Source organism: Ochotona princeps, chromosome 17, assembly GCF_030435755.1.
Source record: "Ochotona princeps isolate mOchPri1 chromosome 17, mOchPri1.hap1, whole genome shotgun sequence".
Taxonomy (NCBI): domain Eukaryota; kingdom Metazoa; phylum Chordata; class Mammalia; order Lagomorpha; family Ochotonidae; genus Ochotona; species Ochotona princeps.
In genome coordinates, this window is record NC_080848.1 from 53,369,748 (window position 1) to 53,384,744 (window position 14,997).

General features: G+C 55.4%; 3 protein-coding genes across 3 annotated transcripts; all 3 read left to right on the top strand.

The window, feature by feature from the left end:
• Positions 1-14: 14 nt before the first annotated feature.
• Positions 15-1,600, top strand: TRAPPC1 (trafficking protein particle complex subunit 1). Its single transcript, XM_004594775.3, has 5 exons — positions 15-164; positions 296-394; positions 532-602; positions 845-983; positions 1,247-1,600. The coding sequence occupies exons 2-5, from the start codon at positions 296-298 to the stop codon at positions 1,373-1,375; spliced, it is 438 nt and encodes a 145-aa protein (XP_004594832.1). The 5' UTR covers positions 15-164; the 3' UTR covers positions 1,376-1,600.
• An 800-nt stretch (positions 1,601-2,400) lies between these two features.
• On the top strand, positions 2,401-7,856 carry KCNAB3 (potassium voltage-gated channel subfamily A regulatory beta subunit 3). Its single transcript, XM_004594776.2, has 14 exons — positions 2,401-2,686; positions 3,910-3,953; positions 4,042-4,079; positions 4,236-4,315; positions 5,474-5,518; positions 5,627-5,671; positions 5,855-5,898; positions 6,082-6,168; positions 6,430-6,515; positions 6,618-6,738; positions 6,831-6,925; positions 7,010-7,130; positions 7,272-7,360; positions 7,636-7,856. Exons 1-14 carry the CDS (start codon positions 2,445-2,447, stop codon positions 7,711-7,713), a joined length of 1,215 nt encoding a protein of 404 aa, XP_004594833.2. The 5' UTR covers positions 2,401-2,444; the 3' UTR covers positions 7,714-7,856.
• A 5,179-nt stretch (positions 7,857-13,035) lies between these two features.
• RNF227 (ring finger protein 227) lies at positions 13,036-14,779 on the top strand. The gene is made up of 2 exons (XM_058675970.1): positions 13,036-14,052; positions 14,158-14,779. The coding sequence occupies exons 1-2, from the start codon at positions 13,536-13,538 to the stop codon at positions 14,211-14,213; spliced, it is 573 nt and encodes a 190-aa protein (XP_058531953.1). The 5' UTR covers positions 13,036-13,535; the 3' UTR covers positions 14,214-14,779.
• Positions 14,780-14,997: the final 218 nt, after the last annotated feature.

Consider the following 14,997-nt stretch of genomic DNA (forward strand, 5'->3'; position numbering starts at 1 on the left):
TGGGTGCGCGTGCGCGGCCTCTGAGGCCACGGATTGGCTGAAAGGGAGGGAGGCGGAGTCATGGGGCGGAGTTAAGGCCCCGTCCCGGTCGCTTGAGGGACCCGGAGAAGGCGGGGTCGTCTCGGAAGCCGGAAGTAGCCCGGGACGGGCCCTCAGCAGTTTCGGTGAGTCCTGCGGTGGGGGTACCCCATCACCACCTGCTTGCAATGAATCCGGGGGCTGGGAACCTTAGTCCACGGGGTCGGGGCGGTCCCGGAGGGAGGCTCCCCCCGCACACATACCCCTGGCCTTGCAGATGACCGTGCACAACCTGTACCTGTTTGACCGCAATGGAGTGTGTCTGCACTACAGCGAGTGGCACCGCAAGAAGCAAGCAGGGATCCCCAAGGAGGAGGTGACGAGAGGGCCCGGGAGGGACCTCGTAACTCAGTCGCAAAGAGGCCGAGCCCCGCTGCTCCAAACCCTGGCTAGTCCCCACCCCGTCTGCCTCTCTCAGCCACTGAGAGTAACTCTGTCCCCGTCTCCCTGCAGGAGTACAAGCTGATGTATGGGATGCTCTTCTCCATCCGCTCGTTTGTCAGCAAGATGTCCCCACTAGACATGTAAGCAGGGTCCGAGTGGGTGTGGCAAGGAGGGCTGGCCCTGCAAGGGGTGGGGTGGGGCAGGCCTCAAAGTGGAGAGCTTGGACGTGGGATAACTGGAGGGATGTGGATGGGAGGTGTGTTGACCCAGTCTCCCACCATGTCTTACCATGCTGAGATCAAGAAGGGGGAGGGCCTTGAGGGGATCCCAAGTTTCTCTTGGGGAGGGCTCCCCCTCCTTAACATCCTCCTCATATCTACAGGAAGGACGGCTTTTTGGCCTTCCAAACTAGCCGTTACAAACTCCACTACTATGAGACGCCCACTGGGATCAAGGTGGTCATGAATACCGACTTGGGTGTGGGACCCATCAGAGATGTGTTACATCACATTTACAGCGCGGTCAGTGCTGGCCCCAGGGTCCCGCTCCCCAGAGTCCCTGAACAACCCTGGGGGTCACCAGCTTCCCTTGTCAACTCCTACTGTTGAAATCAGAGTTTCCTGGGGTGGAGGGAGGGTAGGTCAGTGGGCACCACCACGCATCCCTCCTCCCCTCTCAGCTGGTGCTCTGTGTGGGGTCACACACCTCTGAGGTCACACCAGGTTGGGGGGAGTGGAAAGGATGCGTTTCCAAAGCTGGGCTCTAAGTCCCTTCCTCCCCACAGCTGTACGTGGAGCTGGTGGTGAAAAACCCACTGTGCCCCCTCGGTCAGACGGTGCAGAGTGAGCTGTTCCACTCCCGCCTAGACTCCTACGTACGTTCTCTGCCCTTCTTCTCAGCCCGGGCTGGCTGAAGCAACCTACCTCCACCCCAATCAGCAGGAGAATCTTGATCCGTCTGGGGGCTCCCCGCCCCTGCATCCCAGGCCTGCAACCCTAGAAACATGCCCTGGTATCTCCCCAAGAATCACCAGGAGGCCCACAGACATCCCTACACCCCTAAACCAGGTCCTTTCTTCAGTTTTATCCTTGCCTGCCGCTGTGAAACGCACAAAATAAAGTGTTTGTCACCCTGTACAGCCCACGTGTGTTGGCTTGCATGAGTCCTGCCCCACTCAGGAACATGAGTATGTGGGTGGGTGCACCCCCAAAACGCTTGGTACAGTGGGCTTCTCCACAGGGTCACCACTGGCATGTCAGGCTGGAGAATGCTGGGTTGTAGGAGCAGGCTTATGTTTTGCAGGGTTTTTCACTTGCACCCTCCTGTATGTCACTCACACATGCCTGGTCCCTCCCCAATCCTAACAATCACAGTGTGTCCAAACCTTACCATGTGTCCCTTAGTGGACAAAAATCCCTCCCAACCCATTGAGAGCCCCTGGACAAAGGGAAAGCTGACCTGCCTCGGGTCCCCCAAGGTGTAGTTCCCAGCTAGGAACTGCCCCTCCGATCATCCTCAGGAGGGGCTCATGCAGATAAGCTGTGGGTCCGGGGGAGGAGGTGGGTGGCTCTATGCAGATGAGGGGGCGGTGTCTGCATGTTGATGAGCTGGGCCAGCTGCAGACGCGGCTGGCAGCCCGGGTACTGCTGCGGTTCGGGCAGAAGTGGCATCCTTCTGCTGCCACCACCCCCCTCACCGCCCGTTGCTGAGTTCCTACCCTCCGAGGACGGCCCCGGACCTTCACCCCCTTCCTCCCTGCGCCAGCGCCCCCTTATTTGAATTTCTCTACTCCTGGGCGCCCCTCACCACCACCGCCTCAAACCCCGCGACCTCCAAGCAGTCCGCCCCCGCGGGCCTGATCTGACTGGCGGCTCCCCGCCGCAGCCTCCCCGGCCCTCCCGCTCTCCGCCGAGCTCGCACCACGCTGCCCCACCGCGGGCTGCCCTGCTCCCCTCGGAGCCCCCTCCCCCGCCCTGGCCGGCATGCAGGTGTCTATCGTTTGCACCGAGCAGAACCTTCGCAGCCGGAGCAGCGAAGACCGTCTGTGCGGACCCCGGCCCGGCCCCGGGGGCGGTAATGGCGGGCCGGTCGGTGGGGGACACGGGAACCCGCCAGGCAGTGGAGGGCCGGGCCCTAAGGCCCGAGTGGCACTGGTCCCCCGACCCCCAGCGCCCGCTGGGGCCCTCCGAGAGAGCACCGGCCGAGGCACTGGCATGAAGTACAGGTATGGGGAGCTGGGGGAGGGCACCGGGCAGCCCGCCCTGTTCGGCACTACTGGGGGCTTCCTGGGATGGCCACCAAGACTCCTTCAAACTTCTGGAAGATCGGGGTTCAGTCTCTTGTTCCCGTCTGGGGCAATGTCTGACTTGATCCCCTCTTTGAGTCTTTCCCTGTGAGAAAATTAAGTTTATCAAGATTGATTGGGACCTGCCTCGAGCCACTGTCAGTACCCCTAGGAAGACTAGGGATTTGCCCCCTCTCCAGGCTGTACCTGCTCCCCCACCTCCAGTGGAATGTCCTTGGGTCATGTCCTGGGGACTGGAGGGAGAAAAACAGCTTCTCCCTCAGGCTGCAGGCTCAGGGCACCTGACCCAGATACTGCCCTACCTGCCCCAAGGGCCCAGCCTTTGGGCTGGGGAGAAGGAAAGACTGCACCTTTCATCCCCACACAACCATGGAGGGCCAGAGGCCGGTGGAGAAAGTGCTGGAAAATGTTACCACTTTATCCCAGGGGACTGCCTGGCTTGGGTTCCTTGAAGCTCACTGTGAGGGGAAGGTGGGAGGGTAGGAGGAGGGGGCTTCTATGTGGGAGTGAGCCAAGGTCACTGCTCTGACCTAGCTGTGGCACCCGAGGAATCGAATCTCCTCCATGTGATGGCCATCACTAGGGAGTTGAACCCACCACTGCCCAAACGGGGGCTCCCTGGTTCTGAGCCAACAGCAGCAGGGGGAGAACCAGCAGTCATAATCCCCACTAATCTCCTATCTGCCAAGCCAGGGACCCCTGCTTGAGTGCCTGAAATTGAACTTGACTTGATTTACCTCTTCCACACTGGTATTGCCCTTTAGCTTAGCATTTTCTCTCTCTCATAAATTCACCACATCCAGCCAAATTCTTCCCAGCCCACCCCCTCCCACATCCCAGAGATGACGCAAATTCAGACAAGACCTCACCCAGCAGACAGACCACAGAGCACACCTGCAGTGTGATGGGAGGAAACGAAGACCTGGACAACGGCTCCAGCAGGAGGCACATATCTGCTCGTTTATTCCGTCAACACTATCCCCAGGGCTTCGAGTACGTCACTGCCCCACCCCACAGGCAGGCCTGCTGGATCTAGTTCCTTAGGACTAGGGCATCCTGAAGACAGGAAGGATAGGAGCTGGGGCTACCTCTCTAGGTCCCAAATGGGCTCCTCCCCTTCTTGCTGCTTCTGTATTCTGCAGGAACCTGGGGAAGTCTGGTCTGCGGGTGTCCTGTCTTGGCCTGGGTGAGTTGCAGTATGCATTTGGGGAAGGGACTTTTTTCTTTGGTCTGGTCCCTGAGATTCTCATGGGTCTGGCTTCTCCTTCTTGCAGGTACCTGGGTCACATTTGGGTCTCAAATTTCAGACGAGGTATAAGTGAGAAGACCTAAGAAGGGCTGGTTGGTGGGTGGTGGTGACAGAACCAGAAAAAGTGGGATATAGATCTGCCCTGGCAATGAGCATGGGGAAGGAGGTGCTGGAGGGGTAAGTGGTTGACCTTCACCTCTTCTTCTCTCACTTCCCTAGACGGCAGAGGATGTGCTGACATTAGCTTACGAGCATGGCATAAACCTGTTTGACACTGCCGAGGTGTACGCGGCAGGAAAGTAAGAACTGGCTGGAAGGTTGACACAACAGCAGCGCTTCTTCATTTTCCCCCCTGGAGAACCCTGGGAATTCTGAAACCACTCCATTGCAATCTTTTAGCCTAGGGGCACCCAAAGCACTCTGGGAGCTGTAGGTCCAGCCTCTGTACCTTTCTGACTTAGAGGTCCCTGGGCATCCAGCGCAGTCACAATAAATAGTGAATGTCCTGAGCATCAACAAAGAATGACTACGTGAGGACTACAAGGTTGAGTTTTCAGGCACTGCATGCCACATCACACATCTGTGACTTCACCCTTGGGGGCAGCCAAGTTCTGGGATAGATTTGGACTAGGAGGGAGGCAGAGAACAACTGGCCAACACCTCTGCTCATCTGCAGGATTTGGCTCAAAACGTTCTTCCAGGAAGCCCTTGCCCAACTCCCCCCTTAGGAGCCCCCTAACACATGATACTGATTTTGACCCACAATTGTTTGCTTATGAGGCTATATTCCCTGCCTAACTCAGAGGCCCCTCCTTCCCTGGAATATGTCTTGCCCTTCCCCCAAGTACCTAGCTGCAGCCCATCAAAGAGTAGTCATGCTTCTGCAATGAAATCCACATGTTCCCCAAAATGTGTACATGCTGAGTGGTTAAACAGCCAAACAAACAAACGAGGAAGATACAATGATTGACAGTCACAGTCTAACAATTCAGGGCTTATCACAGGTTAGCTCCTAATTACATGCTAAAGAATTGTGTCCCCGATTCTGTGGAAGCTGACTGGCAGAAATGACCACAACCTGCGGTGGTCAGAGAACATTTCATGCCTGAAGTATAATCCAAGCAGCATGGAGGAGGATGGGTGGGATTTTTGCAGAGGCTCCCAGCTGAGGAAGGCAGTGTCCTCCCTGGCACCCTTTACCCCTCCAGTCCCTGCCTCTCCCCTCAACCTAGTGCAGCCCGTTAATACCCCAGGAGGGCTTGGACCACAGCTGATACACATCAGCTGTTTAAGTGAAGGAAGGAAAACCAAATAGCTGACCACAGCCCTCATTGCGGGATGGCACTGAGAGTACATGGGATCCTGCTTCTACTCCACCTCCTGAGAGGAACCGGGGAGAGGGAAGGAATCGAGCCTGCTGTGGAGGGGTCAGTGCCTCTGCCATGTCTTTCTTCCAGAGCTGAAAGAACCCTGGGCAACATCCTCAAAAGTAAAGCTTGGAGGTGAGATAGTGGTGGGGATGGGGGCCTGGGTGTCAGGGGATGCTGGGCACACAGTTACCCAAAACTCTGAATTGCTGTTTCTGCCATTTATTATTTTTTTCCTCCCAGGAGATCAAGCTATGTCATCACCACCAAGATTTTTTGGGGAGGACAGTAAGTGGCTGCCCCACTAGGATCAGGATGGAGCCTTACAAAGCAAGTGCATGCCTGGGAGTTGGGACAGCTGCCCCTCACCTGCTACCACTCAGGTCCACATCCTTCCCGATGGCTCCAGGCCAGCCCTGGTCCTCTATATTCTTTGTGTCCTCTTATCTTTCACCTAGCCTTTTTCTACAGGGCAGAAACCGAACGGGGCTTAAGCCGCAAACACATCATTGAGGGTAAGTTTAGGGGTTTGGGGAGCTGATGAGGCTGGGTCTGGAAGCCTTAGGGGAGCTGAGAATGTTTTCAGAGTCCCTGGGATAGCGGTCTGGCATAGGGTTGCAGAGGGTGCACAAGGGCATAAGGGTTGGATTCTTGGTAAATGCAACTGTTGCTCTTTCTCTCCTCACCCCAACCTGCAGGCTTGCGTGGGTCCCTGGAACGCCTCCAGCTGGACTACGTGGACATTGTCTTTGCCAATCGCTCAGACCCTAATAGTCCTATGGAGGGTAAAAGCCGCACCCCCTAAACCTGGCAGTCCTTCCAAGCTCAGCAATTCTACCAGCCCATGGCAGCAAGGCCAACCCCTTCCCAGAGCCCCCTGATAGAGATGCAGCCTCTCACCCCAACTTAGATGGGGGGGGGGGCAAAGAATAGATGTGAACCAGAGAGTTGTCCTGGATTTGGGCAGGGCAGGAGGGAGAGGGAGGCTGCAACCCCGAATGCCCAGGGCTCAGGAATGAGGTGTTCCCTCTCCTCCATGTGCCCAGAGATTGTGCGAGCCATGACCCATGTCATCAACCAGGGCTTGGCCCTTTACTGGGGCACATCCCGATGGGGGGCTGCAGAAATCATGGTGAGTGTGCTAATTGCCCCTCCCCTGCTCCATACCACCCTAGGTTCCCAGTGCCCACATAACCCACTCTGACTCCATCTCTCCCCCACCACCCGACCCTAGGAGGCCTACTCCATGGCCAGACAGTTTAATCTGATCCCTCCAGTATGTGAGCAAGCCGAGAATCACTTCTTTCAGAGGGAGAAGGTGGAGATGCAGCTGCCGGAGCTCTACCACAAGATTGGTTTGTAGCTCCTTCACCCCTGCTTCTCCCTCTGTGCCCCCTCCCTGCAGCCGGGGTCCCCTCCCTCACACCCTGTCCCCTCTTCCTCTTAGGTGTGGGCTCTGTCACCTGGTCCCCTCTAGCCTGTGGCCTCATTACCAGCAAGTACGATGGGCGGGTCCCAGATCCTTGCAGGGCCGGCTTCAAGGTGCGATTTGGGCGGCTGTGTGTTGAGTGAGAGGGTGGGAGGGGGGTGTGAAATGACTTGTGCTGATTTCTCCATGGCCTCCAGGGCTACCAGTGGCTCAAGGACAGAGTGCACAGTGAGGAGGGCAAGAAGCAACAAGCCAAAGTGTTGGACCTCCTCCCCATTGCCAACCAGCTGGGCTGCACTGCGGCACAGCTGGCCATCGGTGAGACAATCTGGCCCCTGCCTGCTTGCAACCCTGTCCTGAGTCCCAGTGTTCTCAAGAGGGGACCCTTGTCTTCTGGCATTACCAAAGCCCATGTGCGTCCTGTTCCCATCAGTTCTGTGTTTTCTCTTTCGGCTTCAGCCTGGTGTCTCCGCAGTGAGGGGGTCAGCTCCGTCTTGCTGGGGGTGTCAAATGCAGAACAGCTGCTGGAACACCTAGGTGCCCTGCAGGTGAGTGGATGACAGGCCACAGCCCATCTGTCCACTTTCCCAGAAGTCACGGCCTTGCTGTGCTGTCCAACTCAGGATGACCGTGTGAGGGTCATCCACTACAGAGCCATCACTTGGCTGGCGACCAGGGATGCCAGATGCACAGCCGCCACTACCTCCTCGCCAGCTGGTTCCGCTGTGCTGCCTCCCCCGGTCCTCAAGTCCCCTGCCCTTCCTGGTGACCCTGCATATACTGCCCCTGCCCTCTCGCCCCCAGCGCCCCCTTCGTTCTGCAGGTGCTCAGCCAGCTGACTCCGCAGACCGTGACGGAGGTCGATGTGCTGCTGGGGAACAAACCACACCCCAAGAAATAGTCCGACGAGGGGCATGGGGAACCAGCCAGGAGGCTCAGGGTCACAGCCCCAAGCCGCCTCCCCTGCCTGAGAACCCCACAACAGCCACTCTCCCGCCCGGCCCCCGGGCAGCGGCATGGAGCCAGGGTCGCCCCGCCCACCAAGTCCCGCCGAGTAGCAAAATGCATGACAAATAAAGCCATATCCTGCCGCAGCAGGGCTGCAGAGACAAAGTAGCCCGCCGCCCCTCCGCCCCCCCCCCGCAGCTGCTGCACCTTTAGGCCTTCTTGCTAATTCCGGGCTTGAGCTATGGGCCTCTTCTCTTCCACTTGGTCTCCTTTCTCTCAGCCTCCTGTTACCGAGACCCAGGGAGGAGAAGAAAAAAAAAAAAAAAGGAAGACATTAGGTGTAAGAAATACGTAGGGTACCCTAAAAGTGACCCTTAAGATGACCTCCAGGGGCAATAAGTTAATGAGCGAGCTGTGACATCAGCTGGGACCTAGGAAAGGGAGCTCCGGGGTTGTTCGGCGTGCAGGAAGCCAGGCTGGTCCTGGCCGGAACGGAACCAACGGCGCCCCTTGTTCTTGCGGAGAGCAGAGGCACAGTTCAAGGCTACAGCACCCTGCTCATGGCCGAGAAGAGGGCCACAGCAGGCAGCTTTGGCCAAGGTGGGTTCTGGCACAATGGGTACTGCGCTCCGCAGCCTGTGGGTCAGGCCAGAGGCACGGGGCTGATACAGCTAACCCAGGGACGGACTCTGAAGTCCAGAGCAGGACTTTCTGTTTGGCAGTGGAGGATGGCAGCCTTCCTCCTGCAATAATCCTAAAGCAATAACGATGACCCCTCTTCTGTAAGACTTCCCAGGGAACTGTAAATAAAACCTCAGCTTGATCCTCGCACTGTCTGAAGTGTGTGTGGTGGTGGTGGTGGTGGTGGTGGGGTTACTGGGTCACCTGTGGCAGGCTCTTTGGCCCCTGACGACTAGGATGCTCCCAGCTTTCTCTGCGTTGCTCGCTCACCTCCATGACCTGGCTGTTTCACCCTTCCCCAGTGACCTGCCTCCTGGTCACTGGCTCAAAAAGAACCCAGGCACAGAGGCTTCGTGTTTTGTTTTTCCTTCAGTGGTCACAATCCTCAGAACTCTGAGATTTGGCTCCTTTCTGGGAAGGATCCAGCTGACATCTGGCTTTGGTTGCTGCTTATTCCTCAGCCTTACTTCTCAGACCCCTCGGCCAGACACCCATACCTGTGCCCAGGAGCTGCCTGTGTAGTTCACTTGTGGCTGAGCCGGAGACGCTGTTCAGAGCTTGAGGCTTCAGGACCTGCAGGAGGAGAGGGGAAGACTGGTTTTCTGGTGAAGGGACACGGGCAGGGAAAGGTTTATTTATTTATTTTATTTTATTTATTTATAAAGATTTATTATTATTATTATTGGAAAGGCAGATAAACAGAAAGAGAGAAAGATCTTCCATTCACTGGTTTACTCCCCAAGTGGCTGCAATGACTGCAGCTGAGTTGATCCAGAGCCAAGAGCTTCTTCTAGGTCTCCCAAGGCTTTGGGCCATGCTCCACTGCTTTCCCAGACCATAAGCAAGGAACTGGAAAGGAAGTGGAGCAACTGGGACATGAACTGGCACATATATGAGATCCTGGCAGTTGCAAAGTGAGGATTGAGCCATCGAGCCATTATGTCAGGCCTGAAGATTTTAAAATATATTTAAGCATCTGAAAGATCAGATATGAGGTTGGCAATAAAGCAAGGGGATGGAGCTGGGTCGGAGCCCTCCCCTCCCCAGAAGACTCAGATTCTCTGGGGGAGGAAAATAACAACCTGTAAAAGTCACAGAGGGCGGAGGCAGAGCCCCCGGTTCCCTTAAATACTGCCTCACTGTCTCCCTGCCACCGAGCCCAACCCTCCTTGGTCCGGGAAGCCGGGAGAGCAGGGGAAACCGATTTCCAAAAAAGTCAGCAGTGTGCCATATACTGGATTAGCAACCAACCAGATCAGCTTGTAGGGCCCTCACTCCTCTCATCTCCCACTCATTTTGGAAGACTGTGGAGGAAGCAAAGAAGTAAAAATGCATGACTAAACCATGATTAGTTATTCTGTAGCAAATACACATGAGCTTATCAGTTCAAATAGTATTCTCTTTAAATAGTTCCCTGGGAAGATTACACGCTTTGATGATGCCGCTCCCCTCCCACCTCTACCTTGCATGAAATATTTTACAAGGTCCTTCTTGAATTACCTGCCTCTGAAGGAAAAAAAAAAAAATCTTTCCTTTACTGTCACACCCCCTTGACATTTAAACATTTGCCCTACTTACCATTCACCTCACTCATATTATTTAACAAGTATTTGTTTATTGAGTTGTATTATGGTATGACACCGGAATTAAGTAGTGGTGGGGGGAAAACAAAACAGAAAAACCATGCAGGTGACTGATGGGAAAGAACACCACATAAACACCAAACAAATTACACTGTCAGTTGTCCAGAGTCCAGTCCAGGGTTTATGTGAGATGAGGAGGCTGCGGCAAGCACTGAAGGCTGTAAAGGTGTTAAGGTGAGAACAAGAGAGTTGAGGCCAGAGCCCACGCAAAGGCCATGTGGCCTGGGGGAACTGAAAATCCACAAGACCTCACAGGGTACTTTAGAATTTTAAAAATTATTTATGTTTTATTGGAAAGACAGATATACAGAGAGAAGGAGAGACAAATAGAAAGATCTTCATCCACTGGTTCACTCCCCAAGTGGCTTCAACGGCCGGAGCTGAGCTGATCCGATCCGAAGCCAGGAGCCAGGAACTTCTTCCAGGTCTCCCACATGGGTACAGGGTAAAAGGCATTGGGCCACCTTCCACTGCTTTCTCAGGTCACAAACAGGGAGCTGGATGGGAAGTGAAGTGGCTGGGACTGGAACTGGCAACTATATGGGATCCGGTGCTTGCAAGGTGAGGTTTTAGCCATTGAGCTGAACCCTTTAGAATGTTATCTTTTAAAAAATGTTTTTATTGGGCCCGGCGGTGTGGCCTAGCGGCTAAAGTCCTCACCTTGAAGCCCCGGGATCCCATATGGGCGCCGGTTCTAATCCCGGCAGCTCCATTTCCCATCCAACTCCCTGCTTGTGGCCTGGGAAAGCAGTTGAGGACGGCCCAATGCATTGGGACCCTGCACCCGCGTGGGAGACCCGGAGGAGGTTCCAGGTTCCCGGCTTGGGATCGGCGTGCATCGGCCCGTTGCGGCTCACTTGGGGAGTGAATCATCGGATGGAAGATCTTCCTCTCTGTCTCTCCTCCTCTGTGTATATCTGGCTGTAATAAAAATGAATAAATCTTTAAAAAAAAAAGTATTTATTTGCAAGGAAATGTTACAGAGAGAGATCTTTCATCTGCTGGTTCACTCCCCAAATGACTGCAATGGCTAAGTCTCCCATATGAGTGGCAGGGTCCAAGCACTAGGGCCTTCTTCGACTGCTTTCCCAGGTACGTTAGCAGGGAGCTGGATAAGAAGTAGAGCAGAGCCCGGCGGCGTGGCCTAGCGGCTAAAGTCCTCGCCTTGAACCCGCCGGGATCCCATATGGGCGCCGGTTCTAATCCCGGCAGCTCCACTTCCCATCCAGCTCCCTGGTTGTGGCCTGGGAAAGCAGTCGAGGACGGCCCAAAAGGCCCGGAAGAGCTCCTGGCTCCGGATCACACAGCTCTAGCCGTTGAAGACACTTGGGGAGTAAACCATCGGATGGAAGATCTTCCTCTCTGTCTCTCTTTCTCTCTGTATATCCAACTTCGTAATAAAAATAAATAAACCTTTAAAAAAATAAATAAAAATTAACATGGAATGGCTTGAAGCAACTTGTAAAACAACACCTTCCTTTCCACTCATTTCTGTAGGGCTGGCCTGGAATTCTTCAGTTATTTTCACCTGGCCTGTGTTCAGCTGGCAGACCGTCTGAGCAGGGACATTCGGTCTGGCCTCCCCAGCCTGCTTGGCACTTAGTGCTGGCCACTGAATGAATGCTTCTAATCTCCTCCATGTGTCCTCAGTCATCCCCAACCCCACCCCCCCACATGCTGTCTTCAGGGCAGTTGTGTGTGTGTTTTTCTGGTTTGGAAACAGATCATCAGTTTATCTTGAAGATAAACTAGAAAAGCCGTGGAACAAACAACGGGACCTACAAGCCCAAAACTTGGTCATTCATTTCTTTGGGAGTATTTACGTCACCAGATGTACCTGAAAAGTGTTCTCACCAATTGAAGATATTAAAAGAGCAATGTCATATGGGGAGGAGACAGTTTTGAATTAGGACAGATCTCTGTGCATGACAAGCTTCTGTGGAGTGGACAGAAAGACAAAAGCCCCTAGATGTTGGTTTACAAATAATTGCACACCTCTGCATGAATGAAAAGTTTCCCTCTGGGTTTTTAGTTGCATCAAACCAATTCTATTGCCTGTTAAAGCCAGTGCATGCCTCGGGAGCAGAGAAGTCCACATTGTATTGTCCCAGAGAGATTTCGGGTGAAAATGCTGGGTCCTGAGACAATGAGTGCACACATGCTGGTGTGCAGGGCCCTATTTTAAGGGTCTAGAAGCTCATGCTGTCCTGGCCAAAAAAAAGTAGCTCCTTCACCAGTGGCAGAGGCAAACATTTGACCCTGAGCCAGCTGGTTCCAGACTGTGTCTGAGTCCACCAGCACCTGTGGGTGTGTCCCCAGGAGGGAATGAGGGCTCTGAGTCCCACGTCCTGTTTACCTGTGGGGGAAGTCAGACCCCTGAGTCACAAGTCATATGCTGGGATGCCTCGCAGGAGCCATCACTGTGTGTGGGTGTGCAGGCCGCCAGAATGGGAAGATTCCCAGCATTCCCATCCCTGCTCTGGAACCCAAGGGTCTCCTTGGGTTTACATGTCAGGTGAAGAGTGAATGAAATTTGGAAGAATGAAATTTGGGGAGCCAGCCTTACAACACAGCTCATGTATAAGCAAGGGGGAGAGGGGCACAATGGCTCAACTAGCTAATTCTCCACCTGCAGTGCCAGCATCCCATATGGGCACCGGTTCATATCCCAGATGCTCCACTTCCTATCCAGCTCTCTTCTTGTGGCTTGGGAAAGCAGCAGAGGATGGTCCAAAGCTTTGGGACCCTGTATCTGCATGGGAGGCCTGGAAGAAGCTCCTTCTTGGCTTTGTATAGGCTCAGTTCTGGCTGTTGCGGAATTTGAGGTGTGAACCAGTGGATGGAAGATCTTTCTGCCTCGCCTTCGCTCTGTAAATCAGCCTTTCCAATAAAAAAAAAAAATAATGAATCTTTAAAAAAAATCATAAGCAGAACAGCAGGTGGGGCAGGATAGCCTGGGCCGCCAGGGAGCCCACTAACAGCTGGGGCAGTGTAACCGGTCCTGGAAGCTGTCTGGGTGGAGTTGTGAACTCGTAAGCAGTGAACAAACAGAACAAGGGGCTTTAGGGCCCTGAGTGGCTGAGGGACCTGCAGATAGACACAGGATGGAGTCCTGTGGTACTGACGCTGGGCTGGGGTTTGAAAGAAGATGTGAAGGAAAGAAGGATCGGGGGTCTCTCCAGGGTCCCGGTCCCAGCAGAGCCCTCTGGGCTGTCTGCTGCGCTCCGCCATCGCTGGCATTCCAGCCCTCGCCTCCACCGCCCCCACGCGTGCCGCCGGTGGGAGCGGCCCGCCCGTCGCGTGATGCCTCCAGGGTTGGGCCCCACTATAAAAAGGGGCAAGAAGCCGCGGCGCCGGCCCCAAGAACCCCAGAATACAAGAGGGTCCGGTCGTTCTTGTCCACCGCGCAGAGCGCGCGAGCAACGCCTTCGCGTCCTCCTCGGCGGGCGCCATGCAACTCTTGGTGAGGGTACCCTCTCTGCCAGAACGGGGCGAACTGGACTGCAGTATCTGCTACCGGCCCTTCAACCTCGGGGACCGCGCACCCCGCCGCCTGCCCGGCACGGCGCGCGCCCGCTGCGGCCACACGCTCTGCACCGCTTGCCTGCGCCAGCTCGCCGCGCGCGGGGACGGCGCCGGGGCGGCCGCGCGCGTGGTGCGCCTGCGCCGCGTCGTCACGTGTCCCTTCTGCCGCGCGCCCTCCGCGCTCCCGCGTGGTGGCGTCACCGAGGTAGCCGTCGACCCCGACTTATGGTCGCGATTGGAAGACAAAGCGCGGGCCCTGGGTGAACGAGAAATGGCGGGGAGTCCGGTCAAGGAGCGCGGCGACGCCGACCCGGAGGCCGACCACGAGGAAGAGAATGAGGAGGGGGCGGGGCCTCGGAGCGCGGGCTGGCGCGCGCTCCGGCGTCTCTGGGACAGGGTCTTGGCGCCTGCGCGCCGCTGGCGGCGTCCGCTGCCTAGCAACGGTGAGGGGCCGCTTGGGGAGGAGGCCTGGGAGAGCGCCGAGAGGACCGCAGGGGTCCGGCTCCGTCCTGCAGCCACAATTAACCCCATTCCCTTTACTCTTTCAGTGCTCTACTGTCCGGAGATTAAGGACATTGGCCACCTGACTCGCTGCACTCTGTAACCCAGGGACTCGGCAGCTACAGAAGAAGCGAGGCGGGAGCTGCCTTCTCCAGCGTGCTCTCTGCAGCCTTGGGATCTCTTATCCAGACTACGCAGTCTGATGCGGGAGTGGCGACTGGGGGCGGGGGAGCCTGGCAAGTGTGACGCCCTCGCCCCCGCCAGTCCATTTGCCCAGCATAGTGTGGCTTGACTATGGCGTGTAAACAAAGCCCACGTTGCCGTTGCCGTGGGAAGGAAGCAGCCAGACTGTTTTCTGAGCTGTGGCTTTGGCTGTGGTCCAGGCTGGCGCTGGTGTGTGGCAGCAACAGGTCCCGGTTTAGCAGTTGTCAGTGGTTTGCAATGTTCCAGAAGAGGGAGCAGCAGAGCTGGACGCAGATGTTGTCGTCTCCCTGGGGCCTGGAAGGATGCTGGTAGGCTTTCTTCACTCCTGTGTTCCTGAAACTGCTGAGACGCCTCCCTGCTTTGCTCCAATTCAGAAACTACTTAAGGCACCTAATTAGGGCTTACCGGGCTGAAGATCAAGTCGTGTGGCATTACGTTTTGAAGTGTTGAACGAGGCAGAGGGAGATACGGCAGCGTTTTTTTAAAAGGTGTTCATTCTTTTTCCCTGTCCGTAACTTTCAAATAAATCACTCTTTCACAGAGAATGCTCCTACAATTTTAAACTCATATTCCATGATGAGACATCATGTATGTATCATGGGCTGTTTGAAAATTCTGTAAGTATTATATGACATACTCGTTGCAAAGGCCAACAGCGCTGGTGTTACCAAGAGCTTGTCAGA

What these genes read in the sequence shown, in the direction of transcription:
- TRAPPC1 (XM_004594775.3), top strand. Translation starts at nt 296, where the DNA reads ATGACCGTGCACAACCTGTACCTGTTTGACCGCAATGGAGTGTGTCTG. An exon ending in CAGGGATCCCCAAGGAGGAG is followed by an intron (nt 395 to 531) that starts GTGACGAGAGGG and finishes GTCTCCCTGCAG; the next exon opens with GAGTACAAGCTGATGTATGG. An exon ending in TACATCACATTTACAGCGCG is followed by an intron (nt 984 to 1,246) that starts GTCAGTGCTGGC and finishes TCCTCCCCACAG; the next exon opens with CTGTACGTGGAGCTGGTGGT.
- KCNAB3 (XM_004594776.2), top strand. Translation starts at nt 2,445, where the DNA reads ATGCAGGTGTCTATCGTTTGCACCGAGCAGAACCTTCGCAGCCGGAGC. An exon ending in CTCAAAAGTAAAGCTTGGAG is followed by an intron (nt 5,519 to 5,626) that starts GTGAGATAGTGG and finishes TTTTCCTCCCAG; the next exon opens with GAGATCAAGCTATGTCATCA. An exon ending in AAGATTTTTTGGGGAGGACA is followed by an intron (nt 5,672 to 5,854) that starts GTAAGTGGCTGC and finishes CTTTTTCTACAG; the next exon opens with GGCAGAAACCGAACGGGGCT.
- RNF227 (XM_058675970.1), top strand. Translation starts at nt 13,536, where the DNA reads ATGCAACTCTTGGTGAGGGTACCCTCTCTGCCAGAACGGGGCGAACTG. An exon ending in GCGTCCGCTGCCTAGCAACG is followed by an intron (nt 14,053 to 14,157) that starts GTGAGGGGCCGC and finishes TTACTCTTTCAG; the next exon opens with TGCTCTACTGTCCGGAGATT.